Source organism: Planococcus citri, chromosome 4 (assembly GCF_950023065.1).
Source record: "Planococcus citri chromosome 4, ihPlaCitr1.1, whole genome shotgun sequence".
Taxonomy (NCBI): Eukaryota; Metazoa; Arthropoda; class Insecta; order Hemiptera; family Pseudococcidae; genus Planococcus; species Planococcus citri.
In genome coordinates this window covers 41,695,356-41,721,715 of record NC_088680.1, presented here as the reverse complement: position 1 = coordinate 41,721,715, position 26,360 = coordinate 41,695,356, and the positions used below count along the sequence as shown (strand labels likewise).

Here is a 26,360-nt window from a genome sequence, read left to right as displayed (position 1 = left end):
TATTGACAGGTGTCTATCGATAAATCAAAGTCTGTAAAGTTTTAAAGTTTTTCTTTTCTGTGTTGAGATTTTTATGATGTCGTCGTTTCGCGAGGAGGAATTTAGAACCGACGACTTTAACGCTGTAATGTTTCGTGATGCTGGTTATATATAAGAATGAATATGAATCTGAGTAAGTACATTATAAAAAATATGGAGGAAGTGTACAAAAATAGCTGCTCGGTATCTTTACGACACGATCGGCAATTAAGCATCAACACCTAGAGATCAAATTAATCACCATTGAAACGTCGAGATCATTTTTCAAAGTCCCATAAAAGGAGACCAAAACACGACGCCAAGGGTAGTAAACTCGCGTAGTTGTACTATTTTAACAGTTATAAGGCGAGTTTTTCTGCCAAGTTGTTGAAACAATTCGAGAGAATATATTTATATACTTACGGTTACAACAACAACAATTCGAAAATAATGGTTCGGCAGCTTCGACGAGAATTTATAGTAAGTCGATTCGCACTGCAGGATATCATCATCTCGACCACAATAAAAAAAAAGAGAGAAAAAAAACGATTCGAAAAACATCTGCATCTTTGTAATTGGCTGCTGTCGAGGTAGAGTAATAACATCGCAGGTAAGTACCCGACTTAATTAAAAAGGCTTTTTTATTTTTCTCCAACCTTGACGATGAGTACCTACGTGGACATAGAAGATTTTATTTTTTCAAAGCTTAAGACCCATTTGCGAACCCTCTGGCTTTTAACGAAGATAAACTTACGCAGTTATCCGCAAATGCACCAACAGGACCGACACGCTAAACGTACATAATTTATTACAAGAGGTAGGTATTTTCGTAGATAAGTACTTTAGTCCCTGTGTACATATTATGAAGTATGAAAAGTTTTTCGCTCGATTTCTGAATAGGAAAATGCCCTTTGAAATGATACAAACATCTCGTTACTCGCATGTAATAGTTGATTAGAAAAATTAACTCAATTTTTCATCGTAAATGGAGGTAATTTCGAAGGAGAAAAAAGGTCATTACGGTAGCTGGACGTCGTTAAAAGGTAAATACTCCAACCAGACTCTAATTCGATGTTTAATTCCGAAGCAATTACCAAAGAAATCACGAGATCGTTAAAAAATATGTTTATTTTCTCATACTCCGGAATCGAGAAACGAATTTCTGCCCGATAAGTTGGTAACCATGTTTAGGAGAGAGGAAAAATGAGAAAAGACGCGACATGAAAGGAACCTGTCAGGGAGAAGTAAACAGACATGACCGGAAAACAGGGGCGTCTGTAGCTGCGAAAGATATGGCTATTTTGGAGAGCGTCGGTGGTCGAGGGCAAGAGGGACTCGGTGCCTTCGTTCAATGCTACCAGAGAGCGTCTATGTTTTGTTAATAAGACTATTTCTGATTCAATTAGTCTCATTAGAGGCAGTTTCAATTCGAAAAGCCACTTAAGATGGGTATTATAGGGGTATGCTTTCTTCACCTCGACAACCTATAAGGCTCAAGTTCAATTGACTTTTGAAAACGACGATTCGATTACAAGGATGAATAAAACGCTAATTATAGGATTATACGTCTTCTTTATCGAGACAAGAATGGATTCAGTTTTCGAACTGAATGATTCATTCGAGATGAATACACTTGAAAAAATACTTCGAAAATAAACGAGGACAAATGAAGACGAAATAGACCCTCCAAATTGCCTAATTTTGCTCAAAATCTTATCCAGATTGTAGCCCATCTAATCTGCATAACACCAACGTTAGACAACAACGATACAGACGACTCGATGCGTAATAGTTTTTCGTAGAAATACAATCACCGCAGCAATTCCGATTCCAAACTTCCGCATTCTTCCTCGACCTCGAGCACGTTGCATTTGCACGTAAAAAAATTCGAACTATATAAATTCAAGTAAAAGGTTGGTAACCCTGAAAGTTCACTTGCGCAGCGAACGACACAACATTCAAAATACCGTCGACAAAATGTCCCCATTGCCCCTGCCCTGAGAGGAGAGGAGAGAATGCGACTTAGGAAAGATGAATCATCCGACGATGTCTTAACGGCGCCAAATAGACGCCCCTGCGAATAGTCCAACTCCAATTCCACTTCCAAGTCTAGCGAAGTACGATGAGTCGCTGGCATTTAAAAGTTGGAAAAAATCGACGATAGAATGTATTTTATTAGGGTGATGAAATACGATTCGGAGCCATTTATCAGCGTATGTGCAGTACTGATGAAGTGGGAATAAATTTTCTAAAAATGTTCCCTCAGCGATGAACATTCACATTGTGCGACGAATGAGTGGAAATTCAAAACACATTCGAGATAATTCCGATAAGGAAACGTTTTCGGTTTATCTATCCGGCTGATATGGCATGAAAATGCAATTTCGAGGCAATTTGAACAATGAACATGCATTGATATCCATACATGGATAATATTCATGTTCCTTGATAGTGCAAGCTGAGCAGATTGCAGACAAAGTGAATGGAAAATATGGAAATTTTTGCCCAAGTGAATTCCAAATTATTGGCTTTTTTCTATGCAGTGGAATTCGTATTGAAAAATAAAATGCACTATGCAGCATGAATGGTGCACAAAATCATTTCAAGGTGTGTAATTCTACAAAATGCGGTACAGATGTTTGTAAATATCTTAATGCTAAGTGAAATTAGCGTTCAGCATCCTGCATCCTGAAAATACCATTACTTAAATAATTGTAAGGAAATTATTGAAATCTTACCTCCAAATCCAATCATGCATACCGAATGTTGATTTCATCAAAGTTTACCTACCACTAAAAAACAATGAAATGTAAATTCTCACAAAACTAAACTAAACTTACATATAACCGGCGAAGCTTTCATTCCTTTGTTAAAAGTTTCAAAAGTTCCGATACTTTTCAAGTTCAAAACACGATACAACTTACACGAAAAAGAAAGGAAAAGATTTAGAAAAATGTTTATAATAATATGTAAATAAAATAAATAAATTTTTATAAACATAAACAAATAATAGTTTCCGGAAAACCGAATGTTCCACGACGAAGGAACTCCTTTGTGTTTACTGTGTTAGGGATAAAGTGTACAACCAGGATCGCTTGCATCGTAAATGGTGGAAACTGGAAAAGTGGAAAGAAATAATCAAATCATCGACCTTGCAGCTTATTCAGTTCGCTTTATGTTCCAACAAGATTATTTACAAGGTCGATGAATCAAATCAAAGGATGAAATGAAACCGATGAAAGGATTTATTTTTATTTTTATTATTGTTTGATACTTATTCAAAAATTAATTTCAAATCTCGAATAATTAATTCTATTTCGAAGTTCAAACATCGCTCGTGTAAAGCTAAGATAAAGATTGAAGAGTAAAAACTTTGGCATAGAGACGAATGAATCAGACCGAAATGCGAAAGGGTTGCAATGCTTACTCATCATTATTTTATTGCAAAGAGACTAGACTGTGAGAAGAGGATCGTCCAATTCTGCAAAACAGAAATGAAATAATTTTCAATTGGATGAAATTACTACGAGTACAAGGTGTTTGAGACTTTGTTTGAGAAAAAGAAAACTAAGTAATCAGTAATCACAACGAGCAGCTCGTACTCGTAAGTGGTAACTTGAAATTTTCAATTAAATTGCATTCAAACTTCGTTAAATGATCTTTAGAAGTTATTTATTAGAACTCAATTATTGTGACTTTTAGTTGAAATTACAGCTTAATAATAAATTGCTCTTCTGTTTATTTTCATTTTTCACACGTTCAAGTTCTGATTTTTTCGTTGTTGTGAAGTGTGAACTGTGATCGGTGATCGATTCACTCATTAATTTTGATTTGATAGGTGATATGTAGGTCCGATCATTTCAAGTCAACTCCTACCTATGATCGAAGTTCATTCAAGTTACGTATCCAAATTAAATAATTATCTCTATACATTAATTGGGCTTGATTGAGCATGAAGGAGTTAACTGTTGAGCAAATAATTAACTATAAGTACCTAGTACCTACCTAATTACTCGTCCTGCGATTCAGCGATATGACTATGGAATTTGCTAATCATGATTACCTATATGAAATCAAAGAGATGATGCCGATTCTAAGTGTGATTTGTGAATAAATTAGTAATTCGTTCCGCGATTGATCATCTATGGAATTTCCTAATTATTGTAATGAAATCAAAGAAATAATGCCGATTTTAGGTGTGAGTTTATTAGTTGATCGTTGATTAGCATTGCTTACCTATGTGTTTTTAATTTTAATATAACTTTTTTAAAAGTTTTCTATCACCATGTTGATATCAATCAAATGATGTAGATGTAGAAGATATGTAGACGCACCTATTACATAACTTTGTTGATACTTGATTCGCTAATGCAGTGCATGAAACTTCGTTGTGTTAGGTGAGGTAATCATGGAGGATGGGGAAGTAATTAAGTATGATCGATGAGATGATTTTAAAAAATTATTTAAAACAATAACCAGGATTGGTGTTTGATGTTTGGTTTGTTTGAAAGTTTGATATGACGGGAGAATTAATGGTGTTGAGTGAGATGAGATGATTTTCAAAAATTAGAAATAATAATAACGATGAAACAGGGAACACATTGTAAAACTGAATTAAAATTTATAATTGCAAACATTAGTAACATTATTTATTTTTTTCAACGAATTTTTCATTTTTCTTTTATATTATACCTAATTGGTCAAAATTCAAGAATCAGAAATACCTAATTATTGTACTTTGTAGTCTTTGTAGACAAATAAATTTATTTCAATTCAAGTTAGCGGTATCGACTATCGTCTCTATCGTATTCGTATTTAAAAATCTTTTATAGTTTCATCAGTTTCATGTTATTAAAAAATTAAAAATTAAAAATATAAATTTTTTAAAAAAATTTTAATTTTTGAAATCTAATACTATTTTACACCACTGGAAGCGTTAGCGTCGCTAATTTTGTTTTCATTTTTTTCGAACACATCATTTGGCAGCCCTGATTTTCTAATCTCAACAAACTGCAAAATGAGTTTATTGTTGTGTTGTGTGTGTGTTTGTTCTATTTTAAACTATTGTTTAATTAATTAATTAATTAATCGTTTAATCCTTATCTAATTTCTTTTAATTATACTAATTAATCAATACACATCCAGTAATTTCAACAAATTTCCTTCAATGTTTTTATTTAATCGTGCAATTGTAAAGTGATGTTCAACTGGTGGTAGATTTCGGATAACATCTACGTTTAGCAACGTATTCCAAAATGTTGAGATTTTTGAGCAAGAAAAGAGGACGACATGGACATAAGACCATCAACCATGTAAAAAATGATTCCCGCAGTCAACCTCAAAATAAGCATAGCATACATTGTAAAGTTATTCTACTAGATGGTACTGACTTATCAGTAAATCTATCTGTAAGTATAATTTTGACCAACCCTATTACCAAGTCACCTATTTAGCTGTAAATGCTTCGTATTTTCATCTTATTATTTGGGTGTTTCAGAAAAAAGCTGTTGGTAGTGATTTATACGAACAGGTATTTTATTCGTTGGATTTAATCGAAAAGGATTATTTCGGTTTACAGTATACTGATGCCAATAACGTACAGGTATGATTCATGTACCCAGTATTAGAAAATAAGTATCGTTATCGTGTTTTTAATCAAACTTTTCATCGTAGCATTGGTTGGATCCAACTAAACCTATCAAGAAACAAGTTAAAAGTAAGCGAAAATTCTTATTAAATGTATGACTCGAATATGTATACTAGGTAGATGAAGATGTTTACTAATATTAATTTTTCATATAGTCGGACCGCCTTACACATTACGACTCAAAGTAAAATTTTATTCATCCGAGCCAAATCTCTTGCGAGAGGAACTTACCCGTTACCAGTTTTTCTTACAATTGAAACAAGATATCTTGGAAGGAAGATTAGAATGCCCTGAGAATGTTACCGTTGAATTATCCGCTCTTGCCTTACAATGTAAGTAAAACAAATATTATTTTAAACAAAATCTAGTCTTTTATACCCATTCACTGATCTTTTTAAATAAAAACAACACTCCCATTTTCAGCTAGTTGACATACGATGTTTTAAGGATGGATTGGGGATCTTGAAAATACGGTATTTTGGTCTTTTGTTTGTTTCTTCTTTTATTGTTTTGCTCAGCTAGTGCTAATGATTGTTTTGCTTGACAGTCTCTTCAATAAGAGTGAGTGAAATAGTGGGAGAGCAACTTGCTTGCTGTGCTATTCTTTTTTTTGGGGATTTCTTTAATGATTTTGTTTTTGTTTTGTTTATGTTGAAATTTGTTTAGTATTTTAAAATGTACTTGATGTATTAATTGAGCTGATTTATTTTTTAGCTGAACTTGGTGATTATGAGGACCATCATACTCCAGCAGTTATTTCGGAATTTCGATTTGTACCCAATCAAACGGAAGAAATAGAGATACAAATTTTAGATGAATACAAAAAGTGCAGGTAAAATGGATTCAATTACGAGTATAACTATGTGAAAAATTATGTGCTGATTTGTTTTTCAATTTTTTTTTTCAGAGGATTGACTCCAGCTCAAGCTGAAATGAATTATCTTAATAAAGCCAAATGGCTAGAAATGTACGGAGTTGATAATCACATTGTATTGGTGAGTAATAATGAATTTAAACGTACACGGTGTTACTCGTTGGTAAAACCATTAAGAGATTAAACATTAACAGAAACCTGTCAAGTATTGTGGGAATTACTCACGTTCACAATTACATTTTTAAAACAATGTAAAACGTTACGTCAAAGTTACGCGAGCGTATTTGAATTAACTATTAAATAATTTCTACTCTTTTTTTTTTCAATAAGCGACTAATACGTATTTTTTTCTCGCAGGGTAAAGATGGCTGCGAATATTCCCTCGGCTTGACGCCTACTGGTATTTTAGTTTTTGAAGGAAATCAAAAAATTGGATTATTTTTCTGGTTGGTAAAAAAAACGAGTAATTTGCTATATGTATGTATGAATGAAATAATGATTAAATACTTCTTCTTTCAAGGCCGAAAATTAGTAAGCTGGATTTTAAGAAAAAGAAACTCACTCTTATAGTTGTCGAAGACGATGACCAAGGAAGGGAACAAGAACATACTTTTGTTTTCAGGTACGCTAGACAGTAATTATTCGCTTAGTTGAATTAAGCCATGGGTAATTTTCATTTTAATGATTTTTTTTTGCGAATAGATTGCATAATGAGAAAGCATGCAAACATTTATGGAAATGTGCAGTCGAACATCACGCTTTCTTCAGACTCAGAGCCCCCATAAAAGGTCCTTCAGCTAAGCAGAACTTTTTCCGAATGGGTTCTCGGTTTAGATATAGGTACGATTTAATTATCTGGAAAAATGATTATTATTTTGATGGTAGAGGATTTTTGAAATCTTGACAAAATTTCCATAACAAATATTCATTAATTTTAGTGGTAAAACCGAATTCCAAACAACGCAACAGAATCGAGCCAGAAGAACTGTTCAATTTGAAAGGAGGCCTAGTCAAAGATACGCCCGAAGACAATCACACGTTTTACGAGAAAGACAAAGGTTCATTTGCAAACTTTACTTCTTCAAAACTTATGAAATTAAATTTTTTCAACTATTTAATTTTTTTTATCATCACAGAACCGTTGTTAATACCGAAAATGCCGAAAGCAGCAATTCAAAAAAATCCGAAAGTGCTGAAAAAGCTCAACCTTCTGAAACGACAAACGTCTCCAGTCCTTCGGGTCAGTGTTGAGATTTATTTGCTTCGAATTATTCGCACTTGAATTTAATTTCAATCATTTCATGTTTTTAGGAGTGGCTGAAAAACGACTGGATTCGTTGCTAAAAAGCCTCGCGAAGGAGACGCCGTTGACGAATGAGGATAAAAATGATACTAATTCGGCCAAGTCTACTTTGACGAAGAAAAGTGAAGGTAATATGATCATAAAGTTCGAAATCGAATCGATTATTTACTGACGTATAATTTTTTTTTAAAAAGAAATTATTGATCTCGACCATCTTTCATCGGTTGATCCATCAACGGCGAATATAAATTCATCCGGTGTAAACTCTGGTACGAAATCAATCTCGAAGGGGCAATTGAAGTGCAATATATTGAAAGGTTAATTATCTTGTTATTCATCATTATTCCTATTTTTAATTTTTATCGCATAAAATTTATAGTTTATTTGCATTTTATGGAATTTTAACGTTCGATTTTCTTGGTTTATAGCCAAAGTAGAAGAAGAATTGCGTAAAGTATTTACCACCGAAGACAAAAATGAGACTAATACCACCAAATCAACTTTCAACAGTAAAACTGATGGTAATCTGGTTTTTAAATTACAAAAAATTGAACATTTTTCTCGGAAAATCAGGATTTAAAGCTGATGGTTGATTTTTATCGTATTACAAGTTTTTAATTTTTTTTTTTTTTTGTTTCTGTAGATTCCGGATTTGATCGTCTTTCTTCGGTAAGTTCTGTTTCACCAATTCCGAACAATAGGCAAATCAGCAACAGCCTTGGTCCTAAGCCTATACCCAAAGATCAACTAAAATGTAACATTTTGAAAGGTGAGGAAGTGAATTCTTGTATTAAAATTCCGAAGGAACTTCTCAAATTCTATTTAACATTATATTTCACAGCTAAAGTTGAAGAAGAAATGAATAAAACATCGTTGATATCGTTTGATCCGCTTTATGATCCTAACCCGAAGAAAAATACCAGCAGCGTTGACGTTTCTTTATTATTTGCTGAGTATGTGTGGTTCAATGACCTTGTGTGTTTATGTTCTGTACAAATTATCCTCAGAATAACGTTTGCCTTTTTTTTTTTTTTTACAGAAATTTGAAATCTCCTCGGTGTGAAAATGAACAAGCTACCATTGTTTCTGTGGTAAGTAAAAAAAAAAACTTGTAAACTCGATGTAAATATTGTATCATTTATTTGTGTACATTCCACGATTCATTCCGATCGTTGCACGTATAAATTGTACAATATGCCAATGCCAATATCCACCTTATGAATAAAACACACCTCAATAAAATAGCTTTGAGCTTAGCCAATCCCCTCGCTTTAATTCGTATCTGTATGTAATTAGGGTGGCGACAAATTAACCTTATCTTTAAACGGCAACACTCCGTCGAAAGACCACTCAAACGGTAGCTTAGACGCTTCATCGCCAATCGACAGTCCTCCGGTCAGTTTAATCGACTTGGAAGTAAAAAGATGCGCTACTCCGGTCACAGTAACACATTTTTCATGGAGCGAAGCCGGTAAATTGGAGCAGCGTATCGTTACACGAAGCACATCACCAACGCAACCGCTTTCACTGCCTTTGACCATTACTTCAGACGAGACATTCAACTCGAACAATCCATTTACCAGTTTGCTGTCGGTGCCCAATACTTCGAGCCAAATCGGAAATACCTCGTTGACTTCTACCAATCCGTTCTTAACTCCTTCAAATCCTTTCGCTAGTGTTAATGAAAAGGAAACCGAAAAGGTGAGAAGTACACCTTGTGTTGAGGTCAATGTTACAGAAGATTCGGTCAGGATACCTGAGAAAGTTGACAAAACTGCCAAGGTAGTTGAGAAAATTGACAAAACTGCCAAGATAACCGAGAAAGCTGACAAAACTGCTAATAAAAATAAGGTAAAGCTAGAGCTTGTGCTTTTTAGTATCGCTTGTAGCTTAGAATATTATTCGTAATTTCGTATCTTAGTTTGTGTTTTATTGTTTGATGTAAATTGTAGTACATTTTGAAATTTCGAATCCTTTCCTTCACCATGTGACATTTCTATTTGTAATTTTCAGGCCGAAGTTGTACCAAGTTTGAATCAAATCTCACCTTGGCTAGTTTCAGCTGAAGGAAACTCATCTGTTCCGACCAAGTCGAAAGAAACAGTGCCTGTGGTGAGAAAAACAGTGATCACGACGCAGTTGTAATCTATACAGATTTTTATTATAAGATAACAATTTATTGATGTATTCGTTAATCTCGTTTATTTATTTTTTTCCAATCTCAACGTATAAAATGCTTGAATTCAAAGACTAAAAAAAAAATATTGTGATATTTGAAAGTATTATGTCGATGTTTTTGAGTATATGAAATTTTTTCTCATTTATTTAAGCTAATCTCTACGAAAACTGCCATCGTAGATGAAAAATTACGAATTTTTTTTCTAAATTTTAAGATCGATCCGTACTTCCCACTGATTTTTTTATACCTAGGTTAAGCTTCATTTAGATAAAAATTGCAAATTTTGATACTAGATTTAAACAGTAGTGTAAAATGTTAGATCTTATAGATATTATTACATAGCTGGCCGGTGATTTTAGGAAAGTAAATACGAGTGCGTGCCATGGAAAAGCATTTTTATATGAATCAGTATTTATTTTTATGAGAAGATTTTTTTTTTGTTTAGATTCAATCTAAATTGTAACGAAATTTTGTATTTATTTTCTGTGATTTATTTTAGCTACCTAAGCAAAGTAACTGGTGGAATGAAAGTTATGTACTTAATTTTACAATTCTTCCGTCCTTATAGATTTTGTATCACTAGTTTTAATTCTTATACTTACGTTAGTAAAATTATTTAAAAATACGATCAGAGTTGTCATTTTGTGTGCTCGATGGGTTTTAAAATGAAAAATACAGCGTGAATATTGGAGATAGACAGATCGAAAATGAGTTTGTACTTTGTAGATTTAATCGAACGGAATGTAAATTGAATCCTATATCGACAATGTGACATCATAAAAATAATATTGATTATCAATCGGTATTCAGATTCACGTGTATTGTATTGTTACCCGTTTTAAACTCATTTGATAACAGATTATCGACATTATCAGCTCGTGGATGTTTGAACGATTGAATATGATACTGAATACGATGCTGCTGAAACTTTCATCAAGTTTAAAAGAATCTCTCTTTTATTCATCGTACTTTTTGCATACAGAAATGAAAAGTATTTATCGAAGAGCATTAATCTTACTCTTCAAATAATATATACGAGGATACGACAATTTTATTTAACATTGAAAATTATACTGCAGCGCTTCAATATTCTTTATGATAATCATCACGCTCGAATTCGACTTCTGATGTAATCTGGAAAGAAAACACTCTCAATAAGTGTAATTCATTCGTCGGTAGTTGGTCGTAGCATCATTAATTTTACTACCCTTGTTCGTACAGTAGGAAATAGGAACGTTACAATAACTTGGTAACACTGCTCATCGTTTAACCTATTACCCATGTTGGAGAAAATCAATCTTTTTTAGCGCAATGGTTGTAAAATCCGTAGGTTCGTCTTCTTCCCCACCAGTTATAGTAAATCAGGTACCCCAAGTTTTCAGATGACCCCCATTCAGTAAGTTGAGAGATTGCGCCCTATTTGTTTTGTTGACTACTTGCGCTTCGGCTTCGCGTAGTTCACAGAATTGACGGCTGATTACGTTGGAAAAATGCCATAACGCAAAGACTTGACATTTAAAGTACTTCCGCGAATAAGTATATACCATTAAATGGACAACGTACATACTAAAAATATAAAACGACGTAGTTTATGGATTTTTTATTTACAAAATAGGGTTCGAAAGAAAGTAATTTTCAAAGGAATCTATGATGCAATATTTCATTTGCATGAATTATGTTCCTCAATGAAGTACATATTTTTGAATTTTAATGCATAAAGTCATTGCACTTCCTTCGTAAATTTACTTATAGCAAACGCGAACGATAGACAGATATGCGTTAACTGTACTTTTTTTTCTCATTTCATTTTCCACTTCCGGAGATACGGAAAACTTATATGGATATACGTTTCATATCACGCACTAATTAAAATGTGTAATGTGTAACTTTGCTCCAGAGCAATTAACTAGTTGTAATAATGTAGAAGAAATCTGAGCCTTATTGACGTGTTTACTCTAGAAATAGAATGATTATCGTAGATTACTTCGAAGAGATATTGCTCGTATATTTTCATTTATAAATTAAAAAACCATATTAACGAGCTGTATCTATTTCCCAATATAATTTCGGTTAAATCGAAAGATTATTGCCTACGAATTCTTGTACTAAAATAACTCTGGGAATTAAATAAATACCTATACCTAAATGTAGGATCAAAAACAGGAGCAGTGATAAAGAGAGAAGGGAGTTACATAATTTTGAAATCCAAAAAGCGAGGTGCTTTCATATATCCCCAAGTCCTCAACAGTCAACTGTCACCATATCAAACCACCACTCCTCTGAATGAATTTTTCCCAAAAAATTAATTTCCAAATAAACTTGAGAATTCCTTGCAATTTTAGCTGTAAAACAAAACTTTTTAGGCAATTTTGACATAAATCGAATCGTCTGTGCAATTTTGGTAAAGAAGTAGGACTTTTTTACCATTTCGGAGTAGTAATACTTTTAGGTAGGTAGGTAGGCAAATTATGACAAGAGAATAAAAACAGCAGCTTGGGATTTTGGCAAACAAAATTACACATTTTAGCAAATTTTTCAAATGAATAGTCCTCTTTTAGCAAAAAATGTCTCTTTTTTTACAATTTTTATTAAAAGTAGAATTTCTGAAATTTTGGCAAAAAAGTAAAATTTATTATAATTTGAAAAACAAAAAAACTGATATTTTGTTAGCAATAATTTTGATGATTTAAGATTTTTTGAGACAAAAAACAAGACTTTTTGGAAAATTTGACCAAAAAAAAAAGATTTTCTGCAATTTTAGCAAAAACAAGACCTTTTGACAATTTTGGTGAAAAACAGTTTTTTTTAGCAATTTTTATAAAAAACACTCTTTTTTACAAATTTTTACAAAAAAGTACGATTTTTATTTTATTTTTGCAATTTTGGGAGAAAAAGAAGTTGTTGCTGTTGGAAATGTTGATAAAAAATTGATTTCATTTTTGGAATCACTACAAAAAAAAGTAAATTTTTTGCGACAAAAAAGCAACACTCCCGGAAATTATGACCTGGTGAAAAGAGACTATTTCCCCAAGTTTTTTGACACTTTTGACCAAAAATGGATCTTTTTTGCAATAAGACGTAGGATTTTTCCGTTTTTTGCAAATTTTTCAAAAAATGTAGACCTATTGCATTCTCAATAGTTTTGATAAGAACTGATTTTTTTTTGTAAAGCCAAAAAAAAACAAGATTTTTTGCGACAACAAAACAAGATTTTCTGGAAGTTTTGGATTAAAAAAACAGTAATTTTTCGCAATTTTGACGAAAAATGGTTTCACAATTTCTACAAAAATTAAGAGTTTTTGGCAACTTTTACACCAAAAAAGTAAGATTTTTTGGTAATTTTTGATGAAACACCCATTTTTTTGGCAACTACAAAATTTTTGGAGACAAAAGGCAAAGGTGTCCAAAAATAGGGGGGCGGGGGTCTTTAATTTAGGGCAAAACACAAGACTTTCTGGAAATTTCAATGAGAAAAAAAAACACTTTCTTGATATTTTTGATAAAAAAAATTGGTCCTTTCTGGTTTCTTGCAATTTTGATACAAAAAACAGATTTTTGAGACAAAATAGAAAGACGTGCTAGAAAATGACATTCTTATCCAAAAAGAAGGCAGGTACACTGATTTTGGCAATTTCGACTCACAAAGCACATTTTTTGAGACAAAAAAGCAAGATTCCTGGATAGCCAAAAAATATATTTATTCTGCAATTTAAGCAAAAAAATGCAACTTTCTGCAATTTTGTTTTTGTTTTAAATAGGCATTTTAATTTTGACTAGAATTGGTTGTACAATTTCTATTTAACAAAAGTAGGATTTTTGGAAATTTTTAAACAAAAAAAAGAATTTTTTGGTAATTTTGATGAAAAACTGCTTTTTTTCCGCAAATTTGACACAAAAAGCAAATTTTTTGGAGACAGAAAGCAAGACTAAATTTTTTTTTAAAAAAGTGTTTCTTCAATTTTGGCAAAAAAAGCCAAACTTTTTGAGTTTACGGAAAATTCAATTGAAAAAAATTTTGTTGGTAGTGTTGGCAAAAAATGGTAAGTGTTGGTCATTTTAACGCGTTTGTGTTTTTTACATCATTCTGATGTATTTCAACCTTTGTTTATGCATTTTGAGCAACTTTCGTTAAAATCTTCGCATTTAGATAATTTAATATATTTCAAATTTAAACACTTTTCCACACATTTTGCGAAAATTTTACCGAAATTTCATAAGTTCTCAATACCTTTTTCAGTTATCTACTTCATGTAATAATTGTAAAAAAAAAGTGATCTACTTCTGCAATACTTAATTGATAAAAAAAAATCAAATACACATGCCACCTCTAGCAATGAAGGTTTTAGAATAAATTTTTAAAAAATGAGTTTTTTTTTGGAAAACATTAAAGAAATTTGTTTTGAAATGCATAAAAATTAAATGTTAATTATTAGTAACATTAATGAATCTTTTCCAAAAAAAAAATTCTTCAATTCCTCCAATTTGTCAATTTAAACTAATCGAGATCCTTCGTCGATAGACGTACCGATCAGTGACCTTTACCTTACTTACACCAAGAAACTATGTAACAATTACCTTCAGAAAATTCTAATTAGAAAACTAATTCGATAAGATAATATTTATTAATTTGATTTAATTCATAATTTCGGCGAACATAAAAAAGAAAACTCATCCTCATCGTATCGTATAACAATAACAATTCGAAACTCGATGCATGTCCTATGATGTACCTATTTCGTTGCTCCTTACGAGCAATAATTTATCACGACCTGACAAATATCGTGTCTTCAATCAAGAAAATTACTTTACAAATTAAATTATAGTATCGCAGAAAATGAACGATTGATATCTAAAAATATCTTGTTGTTTTTTTTGACATTAAATGGCCTTCGTTATTGCTCTTGCTCGTGTAAATAAAGCAAAATGATATCGTGTTGGTATTTTATCAATGAATTCTTCATCACTAATGTCTGAGAGATTTGATCGTCGATCGGAATCGGAATTATAAACAAAACTGATTTCACTCGTATCGGACAGAATGTCAGTAATGAAACCAATCTCGGGTGTGAGGTATGAATGAAAAAAATTATTAAAAATTTTTACTAGCATAACAAAATTCTAGTGTTCGCAGGGCCACACCTTATGCCCCAGTTATTACGTCATTGTAAACAAAACCACGTTGTTATAGCAGGTAATACAAACAACGGGGATACGCCTTGACTTCATGCATGGCAAAGTGTTGTCGTCGCCGGAGACGTAAATTTCTCCCATGTTTTTTTTTCTTTTTGTTGTTGATGAAATGATGATGTACTTCGATGCGGTTGAAAGAATTAAAATTCCATAACGAAGAATGTTTAAAAAAAGAAACTTATCTGACTCAATTTTTAATTTCTTTTTACTCAGATAAAATGGCCTAGTTACTAATTTAAAGTCCTATAAATCGCAGACTGGTTTTTAACACATGGGAAAGATCAGTGCAAATGTGGAACGTTTATCTCACAAAGATGATGATTTTGAAATATTCACTAAAAACTAGAAAATATCTGTTGAAAGATTAAAAGGATTACCGTAAATGATGGAAGAAGATAACTATACAGTGGATTTTATAACATTTTAAGCTTGTTTTTCACGCATCGTAGCTAATGTTTACCTCATACATATTGTGTCTAATGATCTGGTTTCTATTTTATCATTTATTTTGTTACTCGATAACGTTTCCTTGGGGGTTTTTTATTTTTAAATATCGGTATGTGCTGTACAATGTACGGTTCGATTTGAGCAGTGAAGCATTTACAGTTTATTGTAAACATATTTAGTAATCGTTACAATATGTTTCGTTTCATTTTATTACATTTCATCGTTGTAAAATAATGATACCTACTTCAATTTTTGTCAAGTAAATGACTGCGACTGAATTATTGCAGTATTCCTGCGTAGGTAGTTGTTCGATTAATGAACTTTTTTGATGATCGAGTACATTACGAAGGTAATGAATAAACAATTTCGATTTCCAATTCAACTTATCATATAAAAGTCGATCGACGTTACGAGATTCAATTTTTAAAATGACGAGTATCCTGATAGGTACGTGAACTCGATCATAAATTATACATAGAAATCGTATATTCTTCCGAAGCCTACGTAATTTGTAATGTAATTCACTGGGTCGAATATAGGTATTATAAAGGAAACGATGAAATTTATGCGACGGAAATAATCATAAAGTTTACACAACGGTGTAACGTTAACAAGCATCAGATGCTTTTCATTTACCATAAATTCTCGTTAAAAAATTTTTTATACCAATTCAGCAGCATTTTGAAAAGAACGTGATACTAAAGAATGCAAAAGATAATTAGAAATATGCCGGTAATGATCATTCAAATAGAAGGAAATTGCCAAAAAAAAAAAGTCATTAAATTGCACATTTCGTTTAAAATTACACCCTCACATCTCATAAAGGTTTTGATAAAAGAAGAAAACGCTAACGACGTAATATTACTTCCTGGAAAAAAAAAATAATACGCAGCCCTCTTCTTCGTTCGGTTAGTCCTGGTCGTGGTTGTTTACAACGAGGAATAATTTCGCGTTACAACGAGACGGTAACACTGCGCCAGTTTTGCTACGCTTTCTCTCCCTTTCAATCGTTACATCGACCTCATCCCCACTTTTTGAACCTTGTTTACTATACTACGATGTTGGTCGTTTTCTTTCAAGAGTTTGGTAGCGTGGTTTTGTTACGTTTGTAAAAACGTGGTTTCGTTCGTTCGAGTGCTCGTGAATTTTATACAATTTTTTAATGTATCACTCTGTGCGGCGCGATTAATTGTGCAAATTTAGTGCGGTTTTTTCATCATATTCGTGTATCTGTGGTTAGTTAACGTAATGGCCGTGCGATCGTTTGGTTTTTCGTGTAATTTTTCTCGTTGTTTACTACAGTTTCGATAGTCACGCCCATTTCCCCGATTCAAATAACTGCCGCGTTAGTCATATGTTATTTTACTAATTGTTAGCCGTTTTTTCTCGCAAATAGCTAATTAATTTACCGTTAACATATCGCAGCGAAGAATTATTCGCGTGTTCGTCTAATTCGGTGGTGTTTATTCATGTGTTTTATAACGTTAGACGCATTTCCCGCGCTATTTTACTCCTCCTCGTAGTGGCGAGGTTTCTCTCGGTAAAAGCCCATTTTTACCAGGGATTGTGTTGCGAATAAAAAGAGTAAGTTTGTAATTTGAAATTTCAATTAGATTATCGACCACGTGTTCGTCTAATCCGTATTACTACGTACGATTTAAAAATGCCTTCGTAACATGCAGAGCTACTATCGCCAGTAGTGTTTGTTTACAAACAAACTCAGCTGTTGGAACGTTATAACCGGAGTTTGTTATTTTCGCATTTAAATTAGATCACAGTTTAATCGAAATACGTTCCTGGATTTATGTAATTCTGTAACCATTTCTAAAATGTAATGATTATTCTTTTCGATGGGTATTTTTGTACGTATCTTTGGTTCGGTCAAAGGTTCGGTAACTGGCTCGTTTACAGGCAGATGTCTATGCTGGCAGGATGGCACGGTTTCTTTTCTATTCACCTTATTTCTACCTTTTGATAAAAGTAAAAATTGTTGCATAGCCTGTAATTTTCTTTACCTCGCATGAGGATTTTTATACCTGCGTGAAAGGTGTCTTTTGTTGTCGTTTTGTATTGAAAAAGTCTCCTACGCAGATGTTGCTAACGTTTTGGTTACATAAATCATCGTATAGTTCCACTTCCCAAGTTCTAGTACCTATTTTTTTTTCACCCAACTAAAGAAATAACTCGAAGGATTTTCAGGGAAATGATTAACAATACACGATGGAATGGCAGATGTTGAATGGAGTTGGCGCACATTGCATCTTGAATAATATTCTTGAAACATGTATCAAAGGTATAAACAACACGAGACTGTGTATTACGTGTATCTGTTCTGTTCGTATTTCAACGTGTGTTACTCGTAGAACGCACGTTCTTCTCGTAATAATTGTAGAGCCAAAAAAACGAAGGAAAAAAATCACATTCACATACCTACAGAGAAATAGCCGAAGAAAAACCGAACGAACGTAATGGTTGTCTGATGAAATTTCAGTACATTTTACGTACATAGTATGCACGCTGGGTGTGCGCGCATTTTGAGAATCACCGTTTTACGCGTTAATAAAACCCAAATGAGGATACGGAGCTCTCCGGGGCTCCCGTTACCCTCGTAACAGCGACGGAATGCGGCCAACGACCCGTCTGTGAGTGGCTTTGAGGTTGTTGTTGTTTACATTTTCTACGCTTTGCGTTTTTTCGTTGGTGACTTCCATATTCGTCGTTCCCTTTGCGTCGCCGCATCGCTCGTGGCGCTCTCCCCGTCTCGTTGCACCTTCCTTCTTCTTCTCCTCGTTAACCCTGCGTATAGTGTTTTTCTTCGTCTTAGCCCCGTTCCTTCCGCTCCGCGCCGCGCCGGTGCGTACTATGGTGCGGTGTGGTGGCGACGCATCCATGCCCGTGTGCCCGTACTCTCCGCATAATCCGTACAGTCAGGTTGTGTTTTCTCTTTGTTTTTATTACTCTTTATCGGATACGAAGTGCGTGTAATCGTTGGTAATTTTGTTTTGTCGATGCGATGGGCCACTTCGTCAAGGTGAAACGACCGACGCGACGTGTAATTGAAGCGTGCGCGCCGCCCCAACCCTTCCTCCATGCCCCCTCTGATGTCTACTGATACTCCTCGAGTCGATCGCGCTCCTAGAGGTAATAATACCATTTTCAATTATACAACGATCAAGGTGATATGTGCAGGGGTTGGGATTTTATGGCTCGCCTCGAGGGTTGAATTGTTTTTGCAGCGAACATCGAGTGGATTTTTTTCGCCCTTGCCTTCCATGTACGTACGTGGTTTGTTCTCGGCGGCGGGGGCGTACTTTATCGAGATTATGTAATTACAGGAAGACGTGATGTCGAAATTTTCAAATGCAGCCTTGAAAGTTGGGTTGAAAGTACCTACTTGTTAACGAAATTAAGGTCGAGACGGTAGTCGAGTTTAGTTTTCAGGTGAATAGCCTCTGAATCGATGGTATTTTGTTCAAGTACGAAACTAATTTGAAAATTTTTCGAAAAATTAGTTCGAGGAATAGAAGGGTTGAAGGATGGTACGGCACGAATATCAAATCTGTCAGTTCATTTTATCGGAATGGATGAAATTGGGTCAAGTTTCGGCGGATATCATCAGTGAAATGTATTTTCATTGAAAATCATCGATCACGAATGAAATTTTTATCGATTTTCTCGAGAAGTCGAGATTTTTGGTGAATTTTCATGGTTTTGCAGGATTTAGAATTTTTCAGAATTTGAACTCGAAAATTTTTACGATCCGGATTAAGATTTGGAATTTGGGCTCAATTTTTTTTGAAAATTTTGGGTAATTTGTAGACCTAACAAGGGAGGTGCCCCAGGTGACATGCAACGATTTCAATGATTCTTGCACCATTGGATAGAGGACATCGAACATAGTCTACCAGAAAATTTTCAGCTGCTGAAGTTAATATTTCGATTTTTCAGAGCGATTTTTCGATTTTTACATTGCAATTTTGAAAAAATCGAAAAATCGCCATGGACAGCTGAAATATCAACCTCAGCAGCTGAAAATTTCACCGTGGACTAGTCTCATCATATGTATTAGAATGCCCAAAGAATATGAGAGGTTTCAGTACGCGACCTCCGCCGACTATTTTTACCCAATTTTTCAAAATTTCTATGAGAAAATCGAAAAATCGCCCTGGACAGCTGAAATATCAACTTCAGCAGCTGAAAATTTCACCGTGGGCTAGTCTTATCATATATGTTAAAATGCCCAAATAATATGGAAGGTTTCGGTATGCGACCTGCGCCGACTATTTTTGGCCAATTTTTCAAAATTGCTATGTGAAAATCGAAAAATCGCAATATCGCTGAAAATTTTGTGGTAGACTATGTTCGATGTCCTCTATTCAATGGTGGAAGAATCATTGAAATCGGTCCATGTCACCTGGGGCACCTCCCTTGTAATTTTTGTATAGATCTTGAAGTTTTAATCAATTATCAAATGCACTGGGTTTGAAATCTTGAAGATGTGACAGAAAAATTCGATTCGAATTTTCTTAAATTAAGGCCTTTTTATAATGACCGTAGAAAGCTACGGAAAAAACGTAAGACAGTTGTACACAAAATTTCAAGCTGTTTTTTTTTACGGCAAAGTAAAATCTTTATTGAAAAAAATCAGAGAAGTCTTTTGAAAAGTTAATTTTTACTAAAAATTGGTTTTGAAAACATTTTTCATATTTTGAGCGCTTGTAAATTGGGGATTTATACTCCATGAATCCTTTCGATCATTTCACTGATATATCTCATCAGGAAATTTAATTTATCAACATTTCATTTATTTTATCTAAATTACATTGTATTAAGGTTTCGCTTCCTTCTTCATTTTACTGCTTTCGAAATAAGCTATTAAATCATGATTAATAATTCCTTTCCATTTCATCGTTCATTTAGCATACAACTTTAAAATTTAGCTTTCACCATCAAAATCAACTTCTTAATCACATATGAAAAATAATCTTGTTTTGTATTGGAAGTGGCAAATTTTCAAAAGCTTTTGCCCTCGAATTTTTGCAGCTAAATACATAGTTTTTTTTCGTTAAATTACCTACTAACTTGATAAAATCAAATTTTGAAAATATTTTTTCAAACTTTTGAAAAATGAACTTCTTGCATCAAAAACTGGATGGGTTAATTTATTTGAATGGTAAAATTTCAAAGGTAGACAACACCCCATGCAGAAAAAAAAGCTCTGGAAGGTGATTGTGCTGTTATTTTTTTATAGAAAGCAAAAAAATTCGTCATTAAACCCTTTTAAAATCGACATCACCAAAATGGACACTGTCAAGATTGAAAAATCGATTCCTAGAAAAATTCCAATTTTCAATTTGAGAGCTGAAAGTGGGGATCGAAATCAAATTTTGAAATGGACCTTTCTGAAACGTTTTGTCTAGCAGATCTTTTTCTCGAGACCCTCTCCTATACTTACTTGTTATTCAAGTGTATTGTATAAGTTTTATGTTTTTGGAGGAAAATCGTATGCATCGACTTTTTATTTTCAACAAGATTGTGTTATTATTTTCAAATTCTAAGAAATTCCTCGAATTTGAAAATAGCATATTTTCATTTGTCAAACTTTGCTCTGGTGAGAAAGTCATATGTATATGTATATGTATTCGCTTTATATGGTCCCCCTTTTTTTAGAGGACGAAGATTGTTTTTTTTTTGGTTATTTTTAAAAATTTCAATAATGTAAAAGTGTTCTTGCCATATTTTGGAATGCATCACGAAGAAAATTACACGACTGAAAAACAAAACGAAACTAACATTAAACCGGAAATGAAATCGAAAACGAAATCTTTATTTTCAACTTGAAAAACTCGAATTAAACTTCTAAAATGTAAAGAGGGTTTATTTTCTTTTATATATTCGTCACTGCTCAGCTCTGTAAACAATTTTCTTTTTTTCTTCTGTTGAAATTCTTACAAATTTTTCCTCTCTGAAAACTCGGAAAAACTTGATTCTCGTATAAATTTTTTTTTTCGGTATTTAATGTTTCAAAAACTTTACTTTCGCTTCTCTCAGGTCAAAGTACTTGAAAGTTGAATGGATTTTCTACAACGTTTTTTATTGAAAAGGTGGGCTTTCATGCACAGTTGTTTGAATTCGCCATTACCTAGCTCCCCCTTCTTCTCCTCCCAATCGCAGGGTTCATACTCGATTACGTTTCATAAGTAACTAACTACTAACCAAGTTACTAAAAGTAACTTTTGGTTACTAAGGTTTCTTTTTTTGAAAAAAATGTCCAAAAATTCAAATTGACTTGTCCAAGTCTCGCTTTCTTCCAAAAATTGAAAAAAGTTTCGCCTTTCTTCAAATTTGCCAAAATGTGTTGTTTTTGACAAAAAGAAAAGTCTCGATATTTACTTGAAATTACGAAAAATTTTCATTTTCTTCCATAAATTGCTAAATGTCGCACTTTTTTGCTAGTTTCGCTATTTTTCCAAAACCTGTTGAGAAGCATTGCCTTTTGCTAAAATTGTTATTGTCTCGCGTTGTGCCAAAAATATCGCCATTTATCCCAATTGTCAATTGCCATAGAGTTTTGTTCAACTCGATTAAGTTTCATCATCATAATTTAATCGAAACATTTTGTTTTGTAATTTTTTTTACATTGACTTTAATTATAAAGTTTTGTTTTTTTTTTCGTGATTTTTTTTCTGCTTTGAATGTTTAGCACTTATTTTATAAGTTTTTAGGTCATTTTTAGTTACTTTTTTGGCATGTCAAGAAATCAAATTAAGTTTCTCAATCAGTTTTCCACCTAAAATTTTGAATGAAAAATCAGTTTTGGGCCCCTGGAGTTGATCTGGGTAACTTTAGATGTCCCAAAATTGTGCCATGAAGACCAACTTTCAGTGGTTATGTTTGGAATCTGAGCTGGAAGCCAATTCACTCCCTTCGCCAGCTGGCGAAGCTTTTCTTTTCAACATTTACTGTGAACTTCAAAATTTATTGGATCTGGAGTATCATTAGTTCATTACGAGGGAAGTCCTTGACTCAGGAATCTTTGATGGGAATAGAACTTGAACGGAGATAGAAAAAAGACCTCAAAAATTTAAATTCTTCATCTTTCAATTTTCAGCTGCTGAAGTTTGTTTTTCAATTTTTGGCGAATTTTTGAAATTTCTGCTTTACAGGTACCTACTACCTACCCAATAGTTGAATTGAAAAAAATCTCCATAACTATCTTCCAACCGTGAACTTCGGTAGCTCAAATTTCGGCCGAAGTGTGACTGTTTTTATTACCTGATCGACCGATATCATCATTGGCCAGATCTGGGATTCCAGTTTTAAAAAATTTGCCAAAAATCTACCAGTCAACTTCAGCTGCTGGAAATTGAAGTGTGAGGGATTTTTGACGATCTCTTTCAAGTTTCAACGTAACCTAGTTTCATTCCAATCGGAGATTCCAGAGTCAAAGGGTCTTCTTATCAGCTTAAAACATCTAAATTTCAAACCATTCAAATCGTAAAGCTGTGTCCGTATTCGTAAGCATGCAAGATGACAAAACAGCATGATGCTAACCTTGTCCCGAGGAAATTGAACCTATTAGGCTGTAGCGAAGGGGTACGGAGGGCGGTGCAGTTTTCAAAATATAGGCTTTTTAATGAGTGTGTATTTTTAGTACCTCTATACGTGAATAGGTGATAGGTATATTGGGCTTAGTCGTTCCGTGGGAACAGGTTCATGCTCATTTTATTTGGCGCGCTCTTCGACAAGAAGAATATATTAACCGCATTCGTAGGATAAGGTCAACGATTGGATGGATAGCGTGGCGTGGTTGAAATGTTTTTGTAACTTGACTATACGTACTCATACGATGGCTCTGGCTGTACTTCGGCCTCTGCCCCTGCCTCTGTTCGAGTACGATTCGCATATACGCACGCACATACCTCTATACCTCGTACTACGTAGTTCACGTACGTAGACGTACATCATACCGCATACAATCTTATAAATTAATGTAATTACACTCGTGCCGCTTGCGTGTAGTTGTAATACGCGCGGCATGACGCGTTTCTGTTGTAGAATATACGATGATTTTATGAATGCGAGTCCAGTTTATGAATGGGAAGCGGCGATAGCGGTAGCGGCGCTCATCGTGTTGTAATATAACCGAGAGTGCAGCATTCTTGCTTGTTTGTTGCCATAGGAAGGAAAAAAAGTGTACGTTGAGTGGATCTGGATGTAAAAATGTACGAGAGTACTCGCCGTACTCTAGTCGTAGCTTGTTCCTCTACCTACCCGTTTGCCCACTTACCTACCTACACTTGCACGTATTTTTCTATACCATAGGTACGCGGAACGAATGTACTCAAGAGACGGCCTCGTGTGTATGGTGTGACGTTAATTGATTCGCGGTGAAATTTACTATCATGTGACAGTTATTGCGATGGTTTTTTTCGCTGTCGTCGTTATCGTCGACGACGTGGTTTTTTTCCTTTTCGAGTTTTATTTATTTCTAAATAGGTCGTATCAAGACTCAGGTGATAGGGTTGACGTAAAAGAAGAAAAAAACACGCTGTGATTGAAGTGCGCGTGTGTATGGTTTATTATGATGTATGCTTATTTGATTGGTGTTAACGTTAATACTTCGTTGGTGGTGACTGCTGATGTTTATGATTCCATGTGAATAGCTAGAGAAGATAGGGAAAGGTTCGAGTTGAAGGGTAAAAAAAGTCTCCAGATCAATGATCTTGTTTGAAGTGTTTCTGATCTTGAAAGATGAGAAATTTCAAAGGCTTCTAAGAATATTTTTCTGAAATTGAGATTTTCAAAGCCCTTTGGCGTATTTATTCCTCTGCCTTGAGATTTTCACGAGGTATTGCGTAGTATCAAGAAAAAATCGAAAATGTTATTATTCGAAAATATTGTTGGCGTCCTGATTCAGAAGGATTAATAATTATCATTTTCTTTGTTAACTTACTCAACACTTCTATCCTTTGGAAAAATTTAATCATTTTCTTACATTTTTTTTTTTTTTGAAAATTATTTTCGAATCATTATTTTGGAACAAAAACATCAAATTGAACGAGGTTAAAACATAAAATGCGAAATTCAGCCCGGTGTATTCTGCGCAGTTCAGCGGTTGCGCCTCGATTGCCAAGATCATCACCGGTCATCAGACGACTAATGAGCTCGTCATCTTTCATAATAAGTAAAGCGCTCACAACAGGATATGGATGGATACCTAAATGGAGTACGAGCGAAACTTTACGTACACGTACATATTCGATGCCAATTAGAGAGACGAGAAATGAAAAATTCGGAAGGCCGTTGAATTTTGTTTAGGTGCCAGTTGGAAGACAAATTCGCGTCTCGATGTCGCATTTTTACGACGGCTACGATAGAAGGCGGGTTTCTTTTGATTTTTTTTTTTCAGCGACGAACTAAATCGTCGTCTCGGCGAAATTAGAACGGCATTGGTCGTATATAGACTTTATAGTCGACTCGGAGCTAGGTGCACGGTACATAAAAAGGTAGCCAATTAGAATTTCTTGGTATTTTGAATGTGTTCAAAAGATAAGTTGTGATTTTCTGTTTGATGTGGCGGTGGATTCGATTCGTTGTCCTTCGAATTAGATAAATGTGGTAGTTGAAATAATTTGAATCACAAAAAAAGTTACTTTTACCCATTTTTTTTTTTTTTTTTTTTGGTGAATTTTTACTCTCCCATCTCCACTACTTTTTTCCTTGAAAAGGCGTTATCGTTCTATATATTTTAGTTCTAAAAAATGACAATCCAGTTCAATTTGTAATTGGGATGGGGCAAACTTGATCCATGGGAAGAGGAGGGAAAGAGGTATGAAAAAGAGAAAAATACGAGCTGACGATCCATATTTAAATGCTACCTGTGCTATTTTTTTTTTAAACCACAAGAGTTAAATTGGGGTGTGAACAATTCATCCATAAATTTCGTGATCTGACATTCCAGTGAGTGACATAGCCGTTCAAAAACTGATAAAATTTGTGAGTTTTGAATTTTTTTGAAATTATAAATGATTTAAAAGGCGAACATTTTTTAAAGAATCACATTGATTCGGGGAAAGTGAGAAATTGCTTATTTTTTCTTGAGAAAACTCGACAATCCCAAAAAAAAGTCAAGTCAATAACAAAATTGTGGTGAGAAAATCCTAAAATTTTATTATATGTATTGCAAAAATTAGAGAAAAATGTGTATTAGATTACTTAGAATATCAGGAAATCAGTAAAATTGATGCAGAGACACGTACGAGTAGATGCAAATTGAGAATTACAGAATATCATAGTCAAGTTGCATGAAGTAAAATTTTTCAAAAGTTACGAAGAATTGGAATAAATGGTTTGCTTTTTTACAAAAAAATGACTAGAACTCTCATTTTCCAACAAAATATGTAGCTAAAAAATTTCACTTTTTTCCAAAAATCCCAAAAATTTTCTTATTTTTGCTGTTTTAAAAATGACCAAAATTTTCGCTGCTTTATTGGCTGTAGTTGTTTTTTTGCTAAAAATTTCAAAAAGTCTCACAATTTTTCAAAAACTGTCCAAAAATCTCGTTTTCAAAAGTAATTGCGAAAAAATCTCTTTTTTTGTCAATTGCCTTCCAAAAGGTCCTGCTTTTTGCTGAAATTGCCAACGTCTTGCTTTTTGATAAAAATTCTAGCTTTTCAGCAAAATTGCTAAAAAGTTCAAC

The 26,360-nt window shown here is 33.7% G+C and overlaps 3 protein-coding genes across 4 annotated transcripts in view; 2 read left to right on the top strand and 1 right to left on the bottom strand.

The window, feature by feature from the left end:
- LOC135845354 (amyloid beta A4 precursor protein-binding family B member 1-interacting protein-like) overlaps positions 1–2,949 on the bottom strand; it is an 82,119-nt gene extending 79,170 nt beyond the window's left edge. The window contains exon 1 of the mRNA XM_065363847.1: positions 2,757–2,949. The gene's annotated coding sequence lies outside the window, so the exon portion shown is untranslated. The remainder of the gene's footprint in view (positions 1–2,756) is intronic.
- A 2,087-nt stretch (positions 2,950–5,036) lies between these two features.
- LOC135845355 (band 4.1-like protein 5) lies at positions 5,037–10,716 on the top strand. Of its 2 annotated transcripts, XM_065363848.1 has the most exons (19): positions 5,038–5,426; positions 5,516–5,620; positions 5,692–5,734; positions 5,821–5,997; positions 6,380–6,497; positions 6,573–6,660; positions 6,897–6,985; positions 7,060–7,161; positions 7,242–7,379; positions 7,478–7,597; positions 7,676–7,779; positions 7,851–7,970; positions 8,037–8,159; positions 8,271–8,363; positions 8,486–8,611; positions 8,684–8,795; positions 8,882–8,933; positions 9,139–9,693; positions 9,856–10,716. In XM_065363848.1, the coding sequence occupies exons 1-19, from the start codon at positions 5,274–5,276 to the stop codon at positions 9,985–9,987; spliced, it is 2,550 nt and encodes an 849-aa protein (XP_065219920.1). In that variant the 5' UTR covers positions 5,038–5,273; the 3' UTR covers positions 9,988–10,716. The 2 variants fall into 2 exon arrangements, with proteins under 2 accessions (XP_065219921.1, XP_065219920.1); XM_065363849.1 differs by lacking the exon at positions 9,139–9,693 and having other exon boundaries at positions 5,037–5,426.
- Positions 10,717–16,725: 6,009 nt separating this feature from the next.
- Positions 16,726–26,360, top strand: part of LOC135845095 (growth factor receptor-bound protein 14-like) — a 177,477-nt gene continuing 167,842 nt past the window's right edge. Inside the window, exon 1 of the mRNA XM_065363561.1 lies at positions 16,726–17,242. The gene's annotated coding sequence lies outside the window, so the exon portion shown is untranslated. The remainder of the gene's footprint in view (positions 17,243–26,360) is intronic.